General features: G+C 47.1%; 1 protein-coding gene across 1 annotated transcript in view; it reads right to left on the bottom strand.

Moving 5' to 3' along the window:
* Window positions 1–6,114, bottom strand: part of LOC116947631 (uncharacterized) — an 84,185-nt gene extending 78,071 nt beyond the window's left edge. Inside the window, exon 1 of the mRNA XM_032963601.2 lies at window positions 5,048–6,114. Within this exon, the coding sequence (XP_032819492.1) occupies window positions 5,048–5,081 (34 nt within the window). The 5' untranslated portion in view covers window positions 5,082–6,114. The remainder of the gene's footprint in view (window positions 1–5,047) is intronic.
* Window positions 6,115–13,794: the final 7,680 nt, after the last annotated feature.

The raw sequence follows: 13,794 nt of genomic DNA, 5'->3' as shown, positions 1-13,794 counted from the left end.
CCCAGGGCTCTCAAACTGCCTCATCTCCCCCAGGACTCTCAAACTCCCTCACCTCCCCCAGGGCTCTCAACGTGCTTCACCTCCCCCAGGGCTCTCAAACTGCCTCACCTCCCCCAGGGCTCTCAAACTGCCTCACCTCCCCCAGGGATCTCAATCTACTTCACCTCCCCCAGGGCTCTCAATCTGATTCACCTTCCCCAGGGCTCTCAAACTGCCTTACCTCCCCCAGGGCCCTGATACTGCCTCACCTCCCCCATGCCTCTCAACCTGCTTCACCTCCCCCAGGGGTCTCAATCTGCTTCACCTCCCCCAGGGCTCTCAATCTGCTTCACCTCCCCCAGGGCTCTCAATCTGCTTCACCTCCCACAGGGCTCTCAAACTGCCTCACCTCCTCCAGGGATTTCAATCTACTTCACCTCCTCCAGGGCTCTCAATCTGATTCACCTCCCCTAGGGATCTCAATATACTTCACCTCCCCCAGGGCTCTCAATCTGATTCACCTTCCCCAGGGCTCTCAAACTGCCTTACCTCCCCCAGGGCCCTGAAACTGCGTCACCTCCCCCACGCCTCTCAACCTGCTTCACCTCCCCCAGGGGTCTCAATCTGCTTCACCTCCCCCAGGGCTCTCAATCTGCTTCACCTCCCCCAGGGCTCTCAATCTGCTTCACCTCCCACAGGGCTCTCAAACTGCCTCACCTCCTCCAGGGATTTCAATCTACTTCACCTCCCCCAGGGCTCTCAATCTGCTTCACCTCCCACAGGGTTCTCAAACTGCCTCACCTCCCCCAAGGCTCTCAATCTGCTTCACCTCCCCAGGGCTCTCAATCTGCTTCACCTCCCACAGGGTTCTCAAACTGCCTCACCTCCCCCAAGGCTCTCAAACTGCCTCACCTCCCCAGGGCTCTCAATCTGCCTCACCTCCCCCAAGGCTCTCAATCTGCTTCACCTCCCCAGGGCTCTCAATCTGCCTCACCTCCCCCAAGGCTCTCAAACTGCCTCACCTCCCCAGGGCTCTCAATCTGCCTCACCTCCCCCAAGGCTCCCAAACTGCTCTAGCTCCGCAGGGCTCTCAAACTGCTTCACCTCTCGCAAGGCTCTCAATCTGCTTCACCTCCCCCAGGGTTCTCAACCTGCTTCACCTCCCCCAGGGCTCTCAACCTGCTTCACCTCCCCCAGGGATCTCAATCCGCTTCACCTCCCCCAGGGATCTCAACCTGCTTCACCTCCCCCAGGGATCTCAACCTGCTTCACCTCCCCCAGGACTCTGAACCTGCCTCACATCCCCCAGGGTCTCAACCTGCTTCACCTCCCCCAGGGCTCTCAACCTGCTTCACCTCCCCGAGGGCTCTCAAACTGCCTCACCTCCCCCAGGACTCTCAAACTCCCTCACCTCCCCCAGGGCTCTCAACGTGTTTCACCTCCCCCAGGGCTCTCAAATTGCCTCACCTCCCCCAGGGCTCTCAAACTGCCTCACCTCCCCCAGGGATCTCAATCTGCCTCACCTCCCCCAGGGCTCTCAACCTGCTTCATCTCCCCCAGGGCTCTCAACCTGCTTCACCTCCCCCAGGGCTGTCAACCTGCTACACCTCCCCCAGGGCTCTCAAACTGCCTCACCTCCCCCAGGATTCTCAAATTCCCTCACCTCCGCCAGGGCTCTCAACCTGCTTCACCTCCCCTAGGGCTCTCAATCTGCTTCACCTCCCCCAGGGCTCTCAAACTGCCTCACCTCCCCCAGGGATCTCAATCTGCCTCACCTCCCCCAGGGCTCTCAATCTGCTTCATCTCCCCCAGGGCTCTCAATCTGCTTCACCTCCCCCAGAGCTCTTAACCTGCTTCAACTCCCCCGGGTCTGTCGCACCGTGAGGCAGCGGTGCCTGGACCTGGCCAGATCACGACGACTCGGATCCAGTTACAAAGTCACCGGGCGGTGCGTCCTTCCACAGACACCGTGGACACAAGATTCGATCTGAGACAATCACAACAACAACACTACCACCCCATCCATTGCGATCAATATCCGACTGCCGCACCGGCACGAGGCACAAGGCGAATGAGTTGTGGAGCTTCCACAGTGGAACAGCACAGTAGAGAGCACAGACGATGTACCGAGGAACAAATTAATACCAATCGATGTTCCCACGGCTACCGTTCCCGTGAGGTTCACTCGCGAGGCTTCCTCCACCCATGTTGACGACTCGACGGTTCACCAGACTCCACGCTGTGTTCAACCACCACCACCACCACCGCACACACTGCAGCTCACAACAACACTCAGTCAACCACTCGCTCAGTCACCCATTACTCAGTCACAAAAAACCACAAAGATCCCCCGCATAGCCTAAACAGCCTTTTGAGGCAAGTGCTGTTAGCGAGCACCTATGAAGGCCGGCACGGCACACGAGGGGGTGGGTGGCCAGTATCATGCCTGGACGTATTTGTCTCCCTAGTGCCGATGTTTACACACCTTACCAGGTACTCATTTGAGGCTGAGTCGACCTATTTACAAACACACACAATGACACTGGCGCCCACCCACTCACCACACCGCCGGTCACCTTCCTTCTCTTTCTGCTTCTCGCCTCGCTCTCGTCCACTTGGGAATTCCCTCCCGTCGTCTCTTTTCCCCAAGCTAAGTGTTGACTGTTATCTATTCGAAACCTGAGAGTGCTGTTCGTTTCTGGCCGCCTGGCGTTTTGGGTCTCTGGTCCTGTGCTCAGCAACTGTGTTTAAAAATAATCAGCGTCCCAGCGGACATTCCCTACCCTCAGAATGGTTTAAAATTAAGGTTGTTAACCGACAATCAGAAAAACCGGTAACCGTTTTACACAATCCGGTTTCGAAAGTCAGGAAGCGGCGTTCATTTCCAGTGTAATTTTAGATTCGAATGCACTGATTGACAGGTACGCGAGAACGTACAGACAGGTAAAAGGCGCAACCCAGAAAGAGCTTGCTCTCAACACTGCTGGCGGAAGGGCACCTCTCGATGGTATTCAGACTACTCTTCCACGTTGGCCTGACGTCTTGGAAGAGGTGGGCGGTACCCACACTTCACCCCACCACACGCGACCTGCCGATCGACTGTGGAGTACCAATTATTATTGTACTGCCACTGGGTGGACAGAGGCGCTGAAGGTGAACATTTCATAAAATTGCCCCCCTCGTTCCAACTGCCGCGCCGGGAGATGGGAGTCGAACCGGCGTCTTCTGAGCTGCTTCAGTGGAGCGCGCTCGCCGCTACCCAGCGCTAACCGCTGTGGCAGCTGCTTTCGTTTCTCAGTTAAAAGAGGTGAAATGCTAATTTCACTGCCCGACATATATAGTCTATAACTCATTATACAGCCGATAAATCATGATACAGTCTATAAATCATGATTTAGTCTATAAATCATACAGTCTATAACTCATTATACAGTCTATAAATCATGATACAGTCTGTAAATCATTATACAGTCTATACATCATGATGCAGTCTGTAAATCATTATACAGTCTATAAATTATGATGCAGTCTGTAAATCATTATACAGTCTATAAATCATGATGCTCTACGTGCGGCAAACCGGTGGCCGTTGTTTACATTCGATTACCGCAAGGCTCTGGATCCACGTGCGGCTCTTTAAGGACCGCTTCGTTACGTTGTTTATAAAGGACCACCGTCTCGTATTCACATTCATTGCGGCTCTTGAAAAATGTTTTTCGTTTACTGAATTTAACAATAATTGCCTCCTGTTATTTTAAACTAAACTATTTTTGTTATTTTACCAGGTAAGGCCCACTGAGCTATATAGCTATTTTTCAGAAGCGACCTGGCTATCACAAATGATATCCCAATGAAGTGGCTTATCATCGTGTGGAAATGTATCGTAGCCAAATACTCTAAAAGACACGATTCTAAATGTGGAGGGAAAAACCGGAGGACCCGCAGAAAAATGCACGCGATCACGGGGAGAGAGACACGCAAACTCCAAATATACAGGCTTCGTCGGGGTCGGTATCGAACCCATGATCCTCCAGTGCACCAGGCGAGGCAGTTCACAACTTGCCACCGCGGCGCCCACCCCAGGGTTACCCGTTAAACAACATTTTTTAGAACAGCCCTCGCTAAAATAAAATACGTGGTGCTGCTGCTGCGCTTGCAGTGGTGCACCAAGCACAGCCAACGGCACAGCGCCACGCGTTCCGTGTGGTCTCATTTGGAAACGTCATGCAGGCGCACGCCTACGTGCTGTGAAGAAGGGCCAATGCCCAAAACGTCGTCCGTTCTGTACGCTCGTTGTAAAGCCACGGTGTTATTAAATGTGTCGAGTTGACAGCGCTCTCGATGCCATTTGAACATTTGTTAAACACAGAGATCACAAGCCCAACGGTCTAAAACACATCAAGTGGCCAACCACAGACGTAACTATTATAAAAGTTGAAATAGATACGAGTGAAACGCGTTTCTTTAATTGAGCAAGGTGAAAATAATTGTTGTTATTATTATCATGACAGCTTGAGAAAGAATTCGATGGTGGAAGGGAATTCCACAGTGGAGGAAAGAAGCAGAAAGAGAAGCGCTATGGCCTGCGGTGTGGTGAGTGGGTGCTAGAGTAAGCAGGTGTGTGTGGGTGAGTGTAAGTAGGTGTGCGTGGGTGAGTGTGTTGTTGTGATCTGCGGTGTGGTGAGTGAGTGAATGAATGTAAGAGTAAGTAGGTGTGTGTGAGTCGGTGTGTTGTTGTGACCTGCAGTGTGGTGAGTGAGTGTAAGAGTAAGTAAGTGAGTGTGAGTGGGTGTGTTGTTGTGACCTGTAGTGTGGTGAGTGAGTGTAAGAGTAAGTAGGTGTGTGTGAGTGGGTGTGTTGTTGTGACCTGCAGTGTGTTGAGTGAGTGTAAGAATAAGTAGGTGTGTGAGTGGGAGCGGGAGACGAAACAGTCGGTGTTTGCTAGAGACCGAGTCCTCAACACGGGCAGCGGAGCAGTGAGTGAATCCTACCAAGGTGAGGGCACAGACCCGGAGCCATCGGCTCCATCAACAATAACAACACTGACGCCGAGCAGAGTCGCACTCACCCAGTGGCAAGAACACGAACGTGGGCACGTACATGTTAGAGAAATTAACAAAAAAATACTCAAGACGCGTGCGATGATGATGATGATACGCGCTGCTCTGTAGCCTTGAGTCTTCGAGCTGCGTTGAGAGCCACAGTCGCCTTCTGGGGCCGGGTGGGCAGAGCAGGCAGGCGCCGGGGAGTAGAGGCCGGCTGGCTGGGGAGCAGCGCGAGTGGGTGACAGGAGGGGTCACCGTGCCGTGGGAAGCAGAAGAAACGCGCCTTGAAGGACGCGGCGCGGAGGGGAGGAGGCTGCGGGATCTCGCCGCTCGGACCGCCACTCTGAGCAAGGGCGGCCCGGCTGGAACCCGCGCCGACCCGAGCGGAACCCGCGCCGACTCGAGCGAGAGAGCCCACGTAGCGCACACTCGTACCGTGTCAGTGTCACTCGGTATGGTTTACACGCGAGTCGCCTTTTGAGAGTCACGGGCGACGGTGGCTAACGCTCATGCCTCACAGCGAGAAGGGCCTGGGTTAGATGTTCGACTCGGGTGCCTTTCTGTGTGGAGTGTGTAAGTTCTCTCCCCCTGTTCTGCATGGGTTTCCTGCTGGTTCTCCGATTTCCTCCTATCACTAAAAAAACCCACACGAAATTCAACTTTTGTTACATACGTTTCATAAAAATGTACTCCATATTCTACTTAGATGAGCACCTCCGATTAGCACAGTTGGCTACGTACTGTGCGAAAGAAGTTCAAACATACGCACTTCTCAGAACGATAGCTCAACGAAGTTGGCTTATCACGTGGAAATTTATAGCAGCCAATTTAACACGTAGGGATTGTGATTATGAAAATTACAACAGACTGTGCTAGCCTGAGACTATGCAGTACCTAAACGATAATTATCGGTTGGGTTAGTCACAGTTAATTATCAAATGATAACTTGAAAAGGCATGCAATTAAAGTGCAATACTTAATACTACGCTTCCAAGCGGCTCTGAGCCTGTAGCTATCAGAATGGTTAAATTTATTTGTAATTCTCTCAATTTTAATAGATTCTCGAATTAGACTTGACCAGTAATAGTTTTACACAAAACGTCATTCTCAAAATCAATTGAATGTTCTTGTTGGCACGCATGTTCTGCAACTGACAACAGTTGTGTTTGTAGGTATTTAATATTTTCTTTTTTGTTATTTTCGTCTTATGTTAATCATTCGTCCCGTCTGACCAACATAGCCCTGGCCACAGGAGCAATTAATCCGGTACACACCTCTTATTGATAGCTTCGGTAATTAATCTTTAGTACCAAATCTAACTTTTTGTATTTTATGTACCATGCCAAAACTCATTTCGATGTTTTATTTATAGCGGCCAAATACTCTAAACACATGTTTTTAAATGTGGATGGAAAAAACTTGGGAACCTGGAGAAAAATCCATGTGACCACGGGGAGAACATGCAAACTCTAAGTATAGATGTTGAACTTCTTTCACACTGTACGTAGCGAACCGTGTTAATCGGAGGTGCGATATACACGCGTCAGGGTTGGGATCGAACCCAAGACCTCCTGCATACCAGGCGAGGTAGCCAACATCTCGCCACTCCGTTGCCCCATGTATTGCTAAGTGGACAGTGCCTTTTCCTTACAGGAATATTCCCAAAACGCAATGTGCCAGAAACGTTTTATGAATTTACTTTTAATATGAATTAGTTTATTGAGGAACACGTAGATTTGAGCCAATACGGAGGTCAAAGACATAATCCAAACTAAGCCTCGGCAAGGTAAGGTAATTTACCGTTTTTTACCGGGTAAAAGGGTAAACTAGTCGACATGCCAAGGGGTAAGATAAAGGGTAGGGTAAAGGTAAAAGGAAAAAAAACCTGGTAAATACCTTGCTTACTGCTTGTGAAAAGCTCCGTGGTGCAGTCCATGGCCTCCATTTAAAAGTGGAATCGAGAGTATTCTATATGAATAAAGCGCTCTTCCTAGCAATTACCTGTTATAAACCTTTTTCATGTGTAGTACCCCAGTAATTACCCTGTAATCGGGTAATTTGTATGGGGTAAGGGTAAAAGGTAGGGTAAAGGTAGGCTTGTTGCTTTTGACCTTTTACCTTACCTTGCTGAAAGGTAAGGGTAGAGTGATTGTATTGTGGTAATGTAAAAGGTAGGGTAATGGTAGGCTTGTTGTTTTTACCTTTTACCTTGCCTAGGCCTAATCCAAACTGTGGACATATCGTAGGTGGACTTGTGCAGGACACGTTGTCAGAAGGGATGGAGACCAGTGGTCAAGAGCAGTGAGAGATGGCGGCGCACACAGTTTCAGCAGCTCAGTGTCTACCCGGTCGGTGCCTTGTATGGTTGTTTATGTACGCATTGTCTTGTTTTGTGTACATTTTGTCGGGCGAGTAACACCTTTAGCCGGCACGATCTCCTTAAGATCGGACTATGTTACGAAAGGAGTGTTACAAGCGAGTTTCTCCGTCTTCACAAGATTCCGGTGGAGTTAGCGAGGAGCCCCGGCTCTCCGTGGATTATCATCCCAGCGGGGATGAGGCGAAGGCGGCGTAGAGAGAGAAGGCAGAAGCGAGGCTGCAGGGCCGGTGCGCTAGCCAGGCTACAGAGGCAGCCACTCAAACCACCGCTACCCAGCCTATTTCTCACGAATGCCAGACACCTCGCGAACAAAATGGATGAACTGAGGCTACAGACTACAGCGAACAATGTAGTGAAGGACAGCTGCATTCTGCTTTTCACAGAAACCTGGCTTCATTCATCCATCCCGGACTCTGCTATTGAGCTAGCAGGCTATACAGCACAGCGCCATGACAGAACAGTAGACTCCGGTAAGAGCAGAGGAGGGGGGCTCTGTGTGTACGTGAATAACAGCTGGTGTACTAACACAGTGACTGTAGACAGCCACTGCTTACCAGATTTGTATGTGACTGTTAAATGCAGGCCCATTTACCTACCAAGAGAGTTTACTGTGGTCATGATAACTGCTGTTTACATCCCACCGGATGCTAATGCTAACTCAGCTATTGGATTTTTACATGGCAGCATTAGCATTCAGCAGAGCAAGTATCCTGACGCTGTGTAGATTATAGCAGGGGATTTCAACCATGCAGACTTAAAGGCAGCACTCCCTAAATTCCACCAGCATGTTAAGTGTGCTACTAGGGGAACTAAGACTCTGGACAAGGTCTACACCAACATCAAACTAGGCTCCAGGGCTAGACCACTACCACACCTGGGCCAGTCTGACCATTTGTCCCTGCTTTTGATCCCTGCATACGCCCCCATCAAGAAAACGGCTCCTACCATCACAAAAACTGTCGCCACCTGGCCTGAGGGTGCCACCCAGCAGCTGCAGGACTGCTTTGATAGAACCAACTGGGGCGTCTTCGAACATCAGGACCTGGAGGTGTTCACAGATAGTGTATTGTGCTACATTAAAAACTGCATATACACTGTCACTGTGGACAAACGCATTCAGGTCTACCCCAACCAGAAGCCCTGGATGACCTGGGAGGTCCAGCAGCTGCTGAAGGAGAGGAACATCGCCTTCAATTCCCGAGATAAAGCCTCTCTACAGTACAGCCCGAGCTAACCTGAAGAGAGGCATCCGTGAGGCCAAAGCAGACTACAGGAGGAGGATTGAGGAACGCCTGGACAGTAACGACAGCAGGCAGGTGTGGCAGGGAGTTCAGCACCTCACCAACTACAGGGCCAGCCTCGGAGCTGCAGATGGTGACACCGCTCTGGCAGAGGAGTCGAACCTCTTCTTTGCCCGCTTTGAGGTGACACCACCAGGGACAGCATCACCGAACCTCACAGTAGAGGAGCATCAGGTGAGGCGCACGCTGCGGGCCGTCAACCCGAGGAAGGCTGCGGGACCTGATGGCGTCCCGGGACGTGTGCTGAGGGACTGTGCTGACGAGCTGGCTGGAGTCTTCACAAAGATATTCAACCTGTCTCTGGATACTCCGCCTGCCGAAAAAACCCCAAATTTCCAGCCTCAACGACTACCGGCCAGTAGCACTGACGCCAGTGGTGATGAAGTGCTTTGAAAAACTGGTCCGGAGTCACATCATTGCAACATTGCCCCGAAGCCTTGACCCCCACCAGTTTGCCTACAGAGCGAACCGATCCACGGAGGACGCCGTGGCCACAGCACTGCATGCTGCACTGTCACACCTGGAGCAGCAGGGGAGCTATGTGCAGATGCTCTTCGTGGATTACAGTTCTGCGTTTAACACCATCCTCCCACACAAATTGGTGGTAAAACTGGGCGACCTGGGGCTTCCACATTCCACCTGCATGTGGATACATAGCTTCCTCTCGGGCCGCAGACAGAGGGTCAGAGTGGGCCGTCATACATTCACAGCCCTGAGCCTCAGTACTGGCTCCCCCCAGGGCTGTGTACTGAGCCCCCTGCTCTACTCCCTCTACACACATGACTGTGCCCCCATCCACCATAGCAACACCATTGTGAAGTTTGCTGATGACACCACAGTGGTGGGGCTCATCTCTGGGGGGGATGAGTCTGTTTAACACGTAGGCTTTCGCGACCAATATTATTCATAATAAAGGTTTTTTGGGTTAGATCGCGTTTATTTATAAATGTGTCGTAACCCTCCACCACCCGACACGGCCAATCACCAAAAAAGTGTCACGTTGACAAAAGACAAATAATTCACTACTTCAGCCCACCGGTGTGTTGAAGAGTTAATCCACATTTACAGTTTGAGTACGACGTTTCGCTGGTAAATACTTCCAGCATCATCGGGCAATTCGCCAGAATGGTAAAGCCCTCGCTTGCTCCCGGTTTTATATAGAGCAGCAGGGTGACGTCATCACTTAACTCATCAGGTGCAGTGATTAGAGGCGGAGGGGGGGGGTAATGTAATTATATAATCGATTAGTAATCAGTCATTGGTTATGATTAGTAATGAGTTGTAGATTAGTAATTCTTTAAATCAAAATGTAATGTGTATTATTTAATAATACGCTTCCAGGCCGCACTAAGCCGGTAGCTGTCAGAGCGATTAAAGTTATTCTTGTTCCTCTCAATTTCAATGGATTCTCTAATTAGTCTTTGCCAGTAATAATTAGTTTTACACACCACTGCAACATTGTCAAAATCAATTAAGTGTCCTTGTTGACAAGCATGTTCTGCCACTGCCGACAGTTGTGTTTGAGATAATTTAATATTCCTCTGATGTTCTTTTAGTCTTACGCTGATGTTACGTCCCGTCTGCCCAATGTAGCAGCTGCCACATGAACAATTAATCCGATATACACCTTCTGTTGATAGTTTAGGTAATGCGTCTTTAGTGCAAGATACTAGTTTTTGAATTTTGTGTACTGTACCAAATCTTACTGTAATGTTTTGCTTTTGCAAAACGCGGGCTAATTTGTCAGTTACTCCTGAGATATATGGAATTTTTATTGTTTTAACAATCTGGTCGCTTTCAGTAGTATTGCTTTGCGATCGTGATTTGGCATTCAGTGCTCTGTTAATTTGAGCATTATTGTAGCCATTCTGTCGTAGTGCGTCTTTAACGTGTTTAATCTCTCTCACTAGACTCTCACCATCTGACACTGTTTTCGCCCGATGTACGAGCGTCTTGATAAGAGAGGATTTTTGAGCTGGATGATGATGTGATTCTGCATTCAGATAGGCATCAGTGTGCGTTTGCTTTCTGTAAACGCTGTGTGTTATTTTACCGTTTAGGCCATGTCCAAGCAAAATATCTAGGAATGGGAGTGTGTTATTCACCTCCATTTCCATGGTGAACTGGATGGCCGGGTTTTGTGCATTGAGATGATTTAGAAAATCATTAAGTGTATCTTTACCATGTGGCCAGACAACCAAAGTGTCATCCACATACCTAAACCAAAAGGATGGTTTTAATGTGCTCGAGGCAAGTGCTCTTATTTCAAAGTTTTCCATGTACAAATTTGCTATAGCAGGGGATAAAGGAGAACCCATTGCTGCTCCTTCCTTTTGTTTAAAGAAATCCCCTCTCCATAAGAAGTAAGTGTTATTTAAACAATGGCCAGCAAGTTTCGGAATATCTTTTTGTAAACCGGTATTCTTTACTAGTGTATCAAGTAATTTAAGCGATTCGTCCACTGGAACCTTAGTGAATAGAGAAATCACATCAAAACTTACCAGAATATCATCAGGAGTAAGTTTAATATCTTTAATCACATTCACAAGATGTTCTGAATTTTTTTTTTATGAATGAAGATGTCTTACCGATGTAGGGCTGTATTTGTTTGGTTATATATTTTGCTAATTGATATGTGGCAGAGCCAATTGTACTGACTATGGGTCGTAATGGGATGCCGATTTTATGAATCTTTGGTAGCCCATAGAGTCTAGGTGGTTTTGAGGCCCTTGGCTTAATTAGGTATTGCTCATTTTTAGGGATTAATGAATTTGCAATTATTGCAGTGGTCTTACGTTCTAAAGTGTTAGTTGGATCTCGTTTAATTTTAATGTAGGTACTTTCCTCTAGTAAATTTCTAATTTTATTATCATAATCGGCTCGTGACATTACTACAGTAGTGCGGCCTTTATCAGCTGCTAGGATTTGGATATCCTTATTTACACGCAGCTCTCTTAAGGCTTTTGCCTCGTTAGAGCTAATATTTACTTTTGGAACTTTGCTATTCTCAATTATTTTAGCAACCTCATGTCTAGTCATCTCTGCCTCATTATGTGGAAGGAGTCTAACTGCTGATTCTACCTCAGCAATTATCTCATCCACTGGAATTGTGCTTGGGGTAATGGCAAAGTTAAGGCCTTTAGAAAGGATAGAGACCATGTCACTGGTTAATACAGTGTTGGTCAAGTTCAGTACAGTTTTGTTTTTACATTTTTGGTTTTCAGTAGGGATTTGTTTATTATGTAGTCTAGAAAATTTATTAATTTGGTTAGTTTTTGTTAGTTTAAACACATTATCAGCCGATTGTTGTGTTATGTTATCGATTATATTCCAGTAATGCATAGATACACTATTACTTATATCTAAGTGTAACTGCTTTAGCGATTCCGAAATGTAAGATAATTCACTCCTATTGTGCTGTATTCTCTCTATTAATAATAATTCGCTAGCTTTGTGTAGTATTTGGTTAGCTTTAGAAGACTTTATGTGATGTGTTATTTTAACTGCGTTTGGTATTTTAGACTCCTTCCACATAATGAGGCAGAGATGACTAGACATGAGGTTGCTAAAATAATTGAGAATAGCAAAGTTCCAAAAGTAAATATTAGCTCTAACGAGGCAAAAGCCTTAAGAGAGCTGCGTGTAAATAAGGATATCCAAATCCTAGCAGCTGATAAAGGCCGCACTACTGTAGTAATGTCACGAGCCGATTATGATAATAAAATTAGAAATTTACTAGAGGAAAGTACCTACATTAAAATTAAACGAGATCCAACTAACACTTTAGAACGTAAGACCACTGCAATAATTGCAAATTCATTAATCCCTAAAAATGAGCAATACCTAATTAAGCCAAGGGCCTCAAAACCACCTAGACTCTATGGGCTACCAAAGATTCATAAAATCGGCATCCCATTACGACCCATAGTCAGTACAATTGGCTCTGCCACATATCAATTAGCAAAATATATAACCAAACAAATACAGCCCTACATCGGTAAGACATCTTCATTCATAAAAAATTCAGAACATCTTGTGAATGTGATTAAAGATATTAAACTTACTCCTGATGATATTCTGGTAAGTTTTGATGTGATTTCTCTATTCACTAAGGTTCCAGTGGACGAATCGCTTAAATTACTTGATACACTAGTAAAGAATACCGGTTTACAAAAAGATATTCCGAAACTTGCTGGCCATTGTTTAAATAACACTTACTTCTTATGGAGAGGGGATTTCTTTAAACAAAAGGAAGGAGCAGCAATGGGTTCTCCTTTATCCCCTGCTATAGCAAATTTGTACATGGAAAACTTTGAAATAAGAGCACTTGCCTCGAGCACATTAAAACCATCCTTTTGGTTTAGGTATGTGGATGACACTTTGGTTGTCTGGCCACATGGTAAAGATACACTTAATGATTTTCTAAATCATCTCAATGCACAAAACCCGGCCATCCAGTTCACCATGGAAATGGAGGTGAATAACACACTCCCATTCCTAGATATTTTGCTTGGACATGGCCTAAACGGTAAAATAACACACAGCGTTTACAGAAAGCAAACGCACACTGATGCCTATCTGAATGCAGAATCACATCATCATCCAGCTCAAAAATCCTCTCTTATCAAGACGCTCGTACATCGGGCGAAAACAGTGTCAGATGGTGAGAGTCTAGTGAGAGAGATTAAACACGTTAAAGACGCACTACGACAGAATGGCTACAATAATGCTCAAATTAACAGAGCACTGAATGCCAAATCACGATCGCAAAGCAATACTACTGAAAGCGACCAGATTGTTAAAACAATAAAAATTCCATATATCTCAGGAGTAACTGACAAATTAGCCCGCGTTTTGCAAAAGCAAAACATTACAGTAAGATTTGGTACAGTACACAAAATTCAAAAACTAGTATCTTGCACTAAAGACGCATTACCTAAACTATCAACAGAAGGTGTATATCGGATTAATTGTTCATGTGGCAGCTGCTACATTGGGCAGACGGGACGTAACATCAGCGTAAGACTAAAAGAACATCAGAGGAATATTAAATTATCTCAAACACAACTGTCGGCAGTGGCAGAACATG

This window comes from Petromyzon marinus, chromosome 30, assembly GCF_048934315.1.
Source record: "Petromyzon marinus isolate PM22_M1 ecotype Great Lakes invasive population chromosome 30, UKy_Petmar_22M1.pri1.0, whole genome shotgun sequence".
NCBI lineage: Eukaryota > Metazoa > Chordata > Hyperoartia > Petromyzontiformes > Petromyzontidae > Petromyzon > Petromyzon marinus.
The sequence above is the reverse complement of the archived record's forward strand: the minus strand, read 5'-3'. Positions and strand labels throughout refer to the sequence as shown.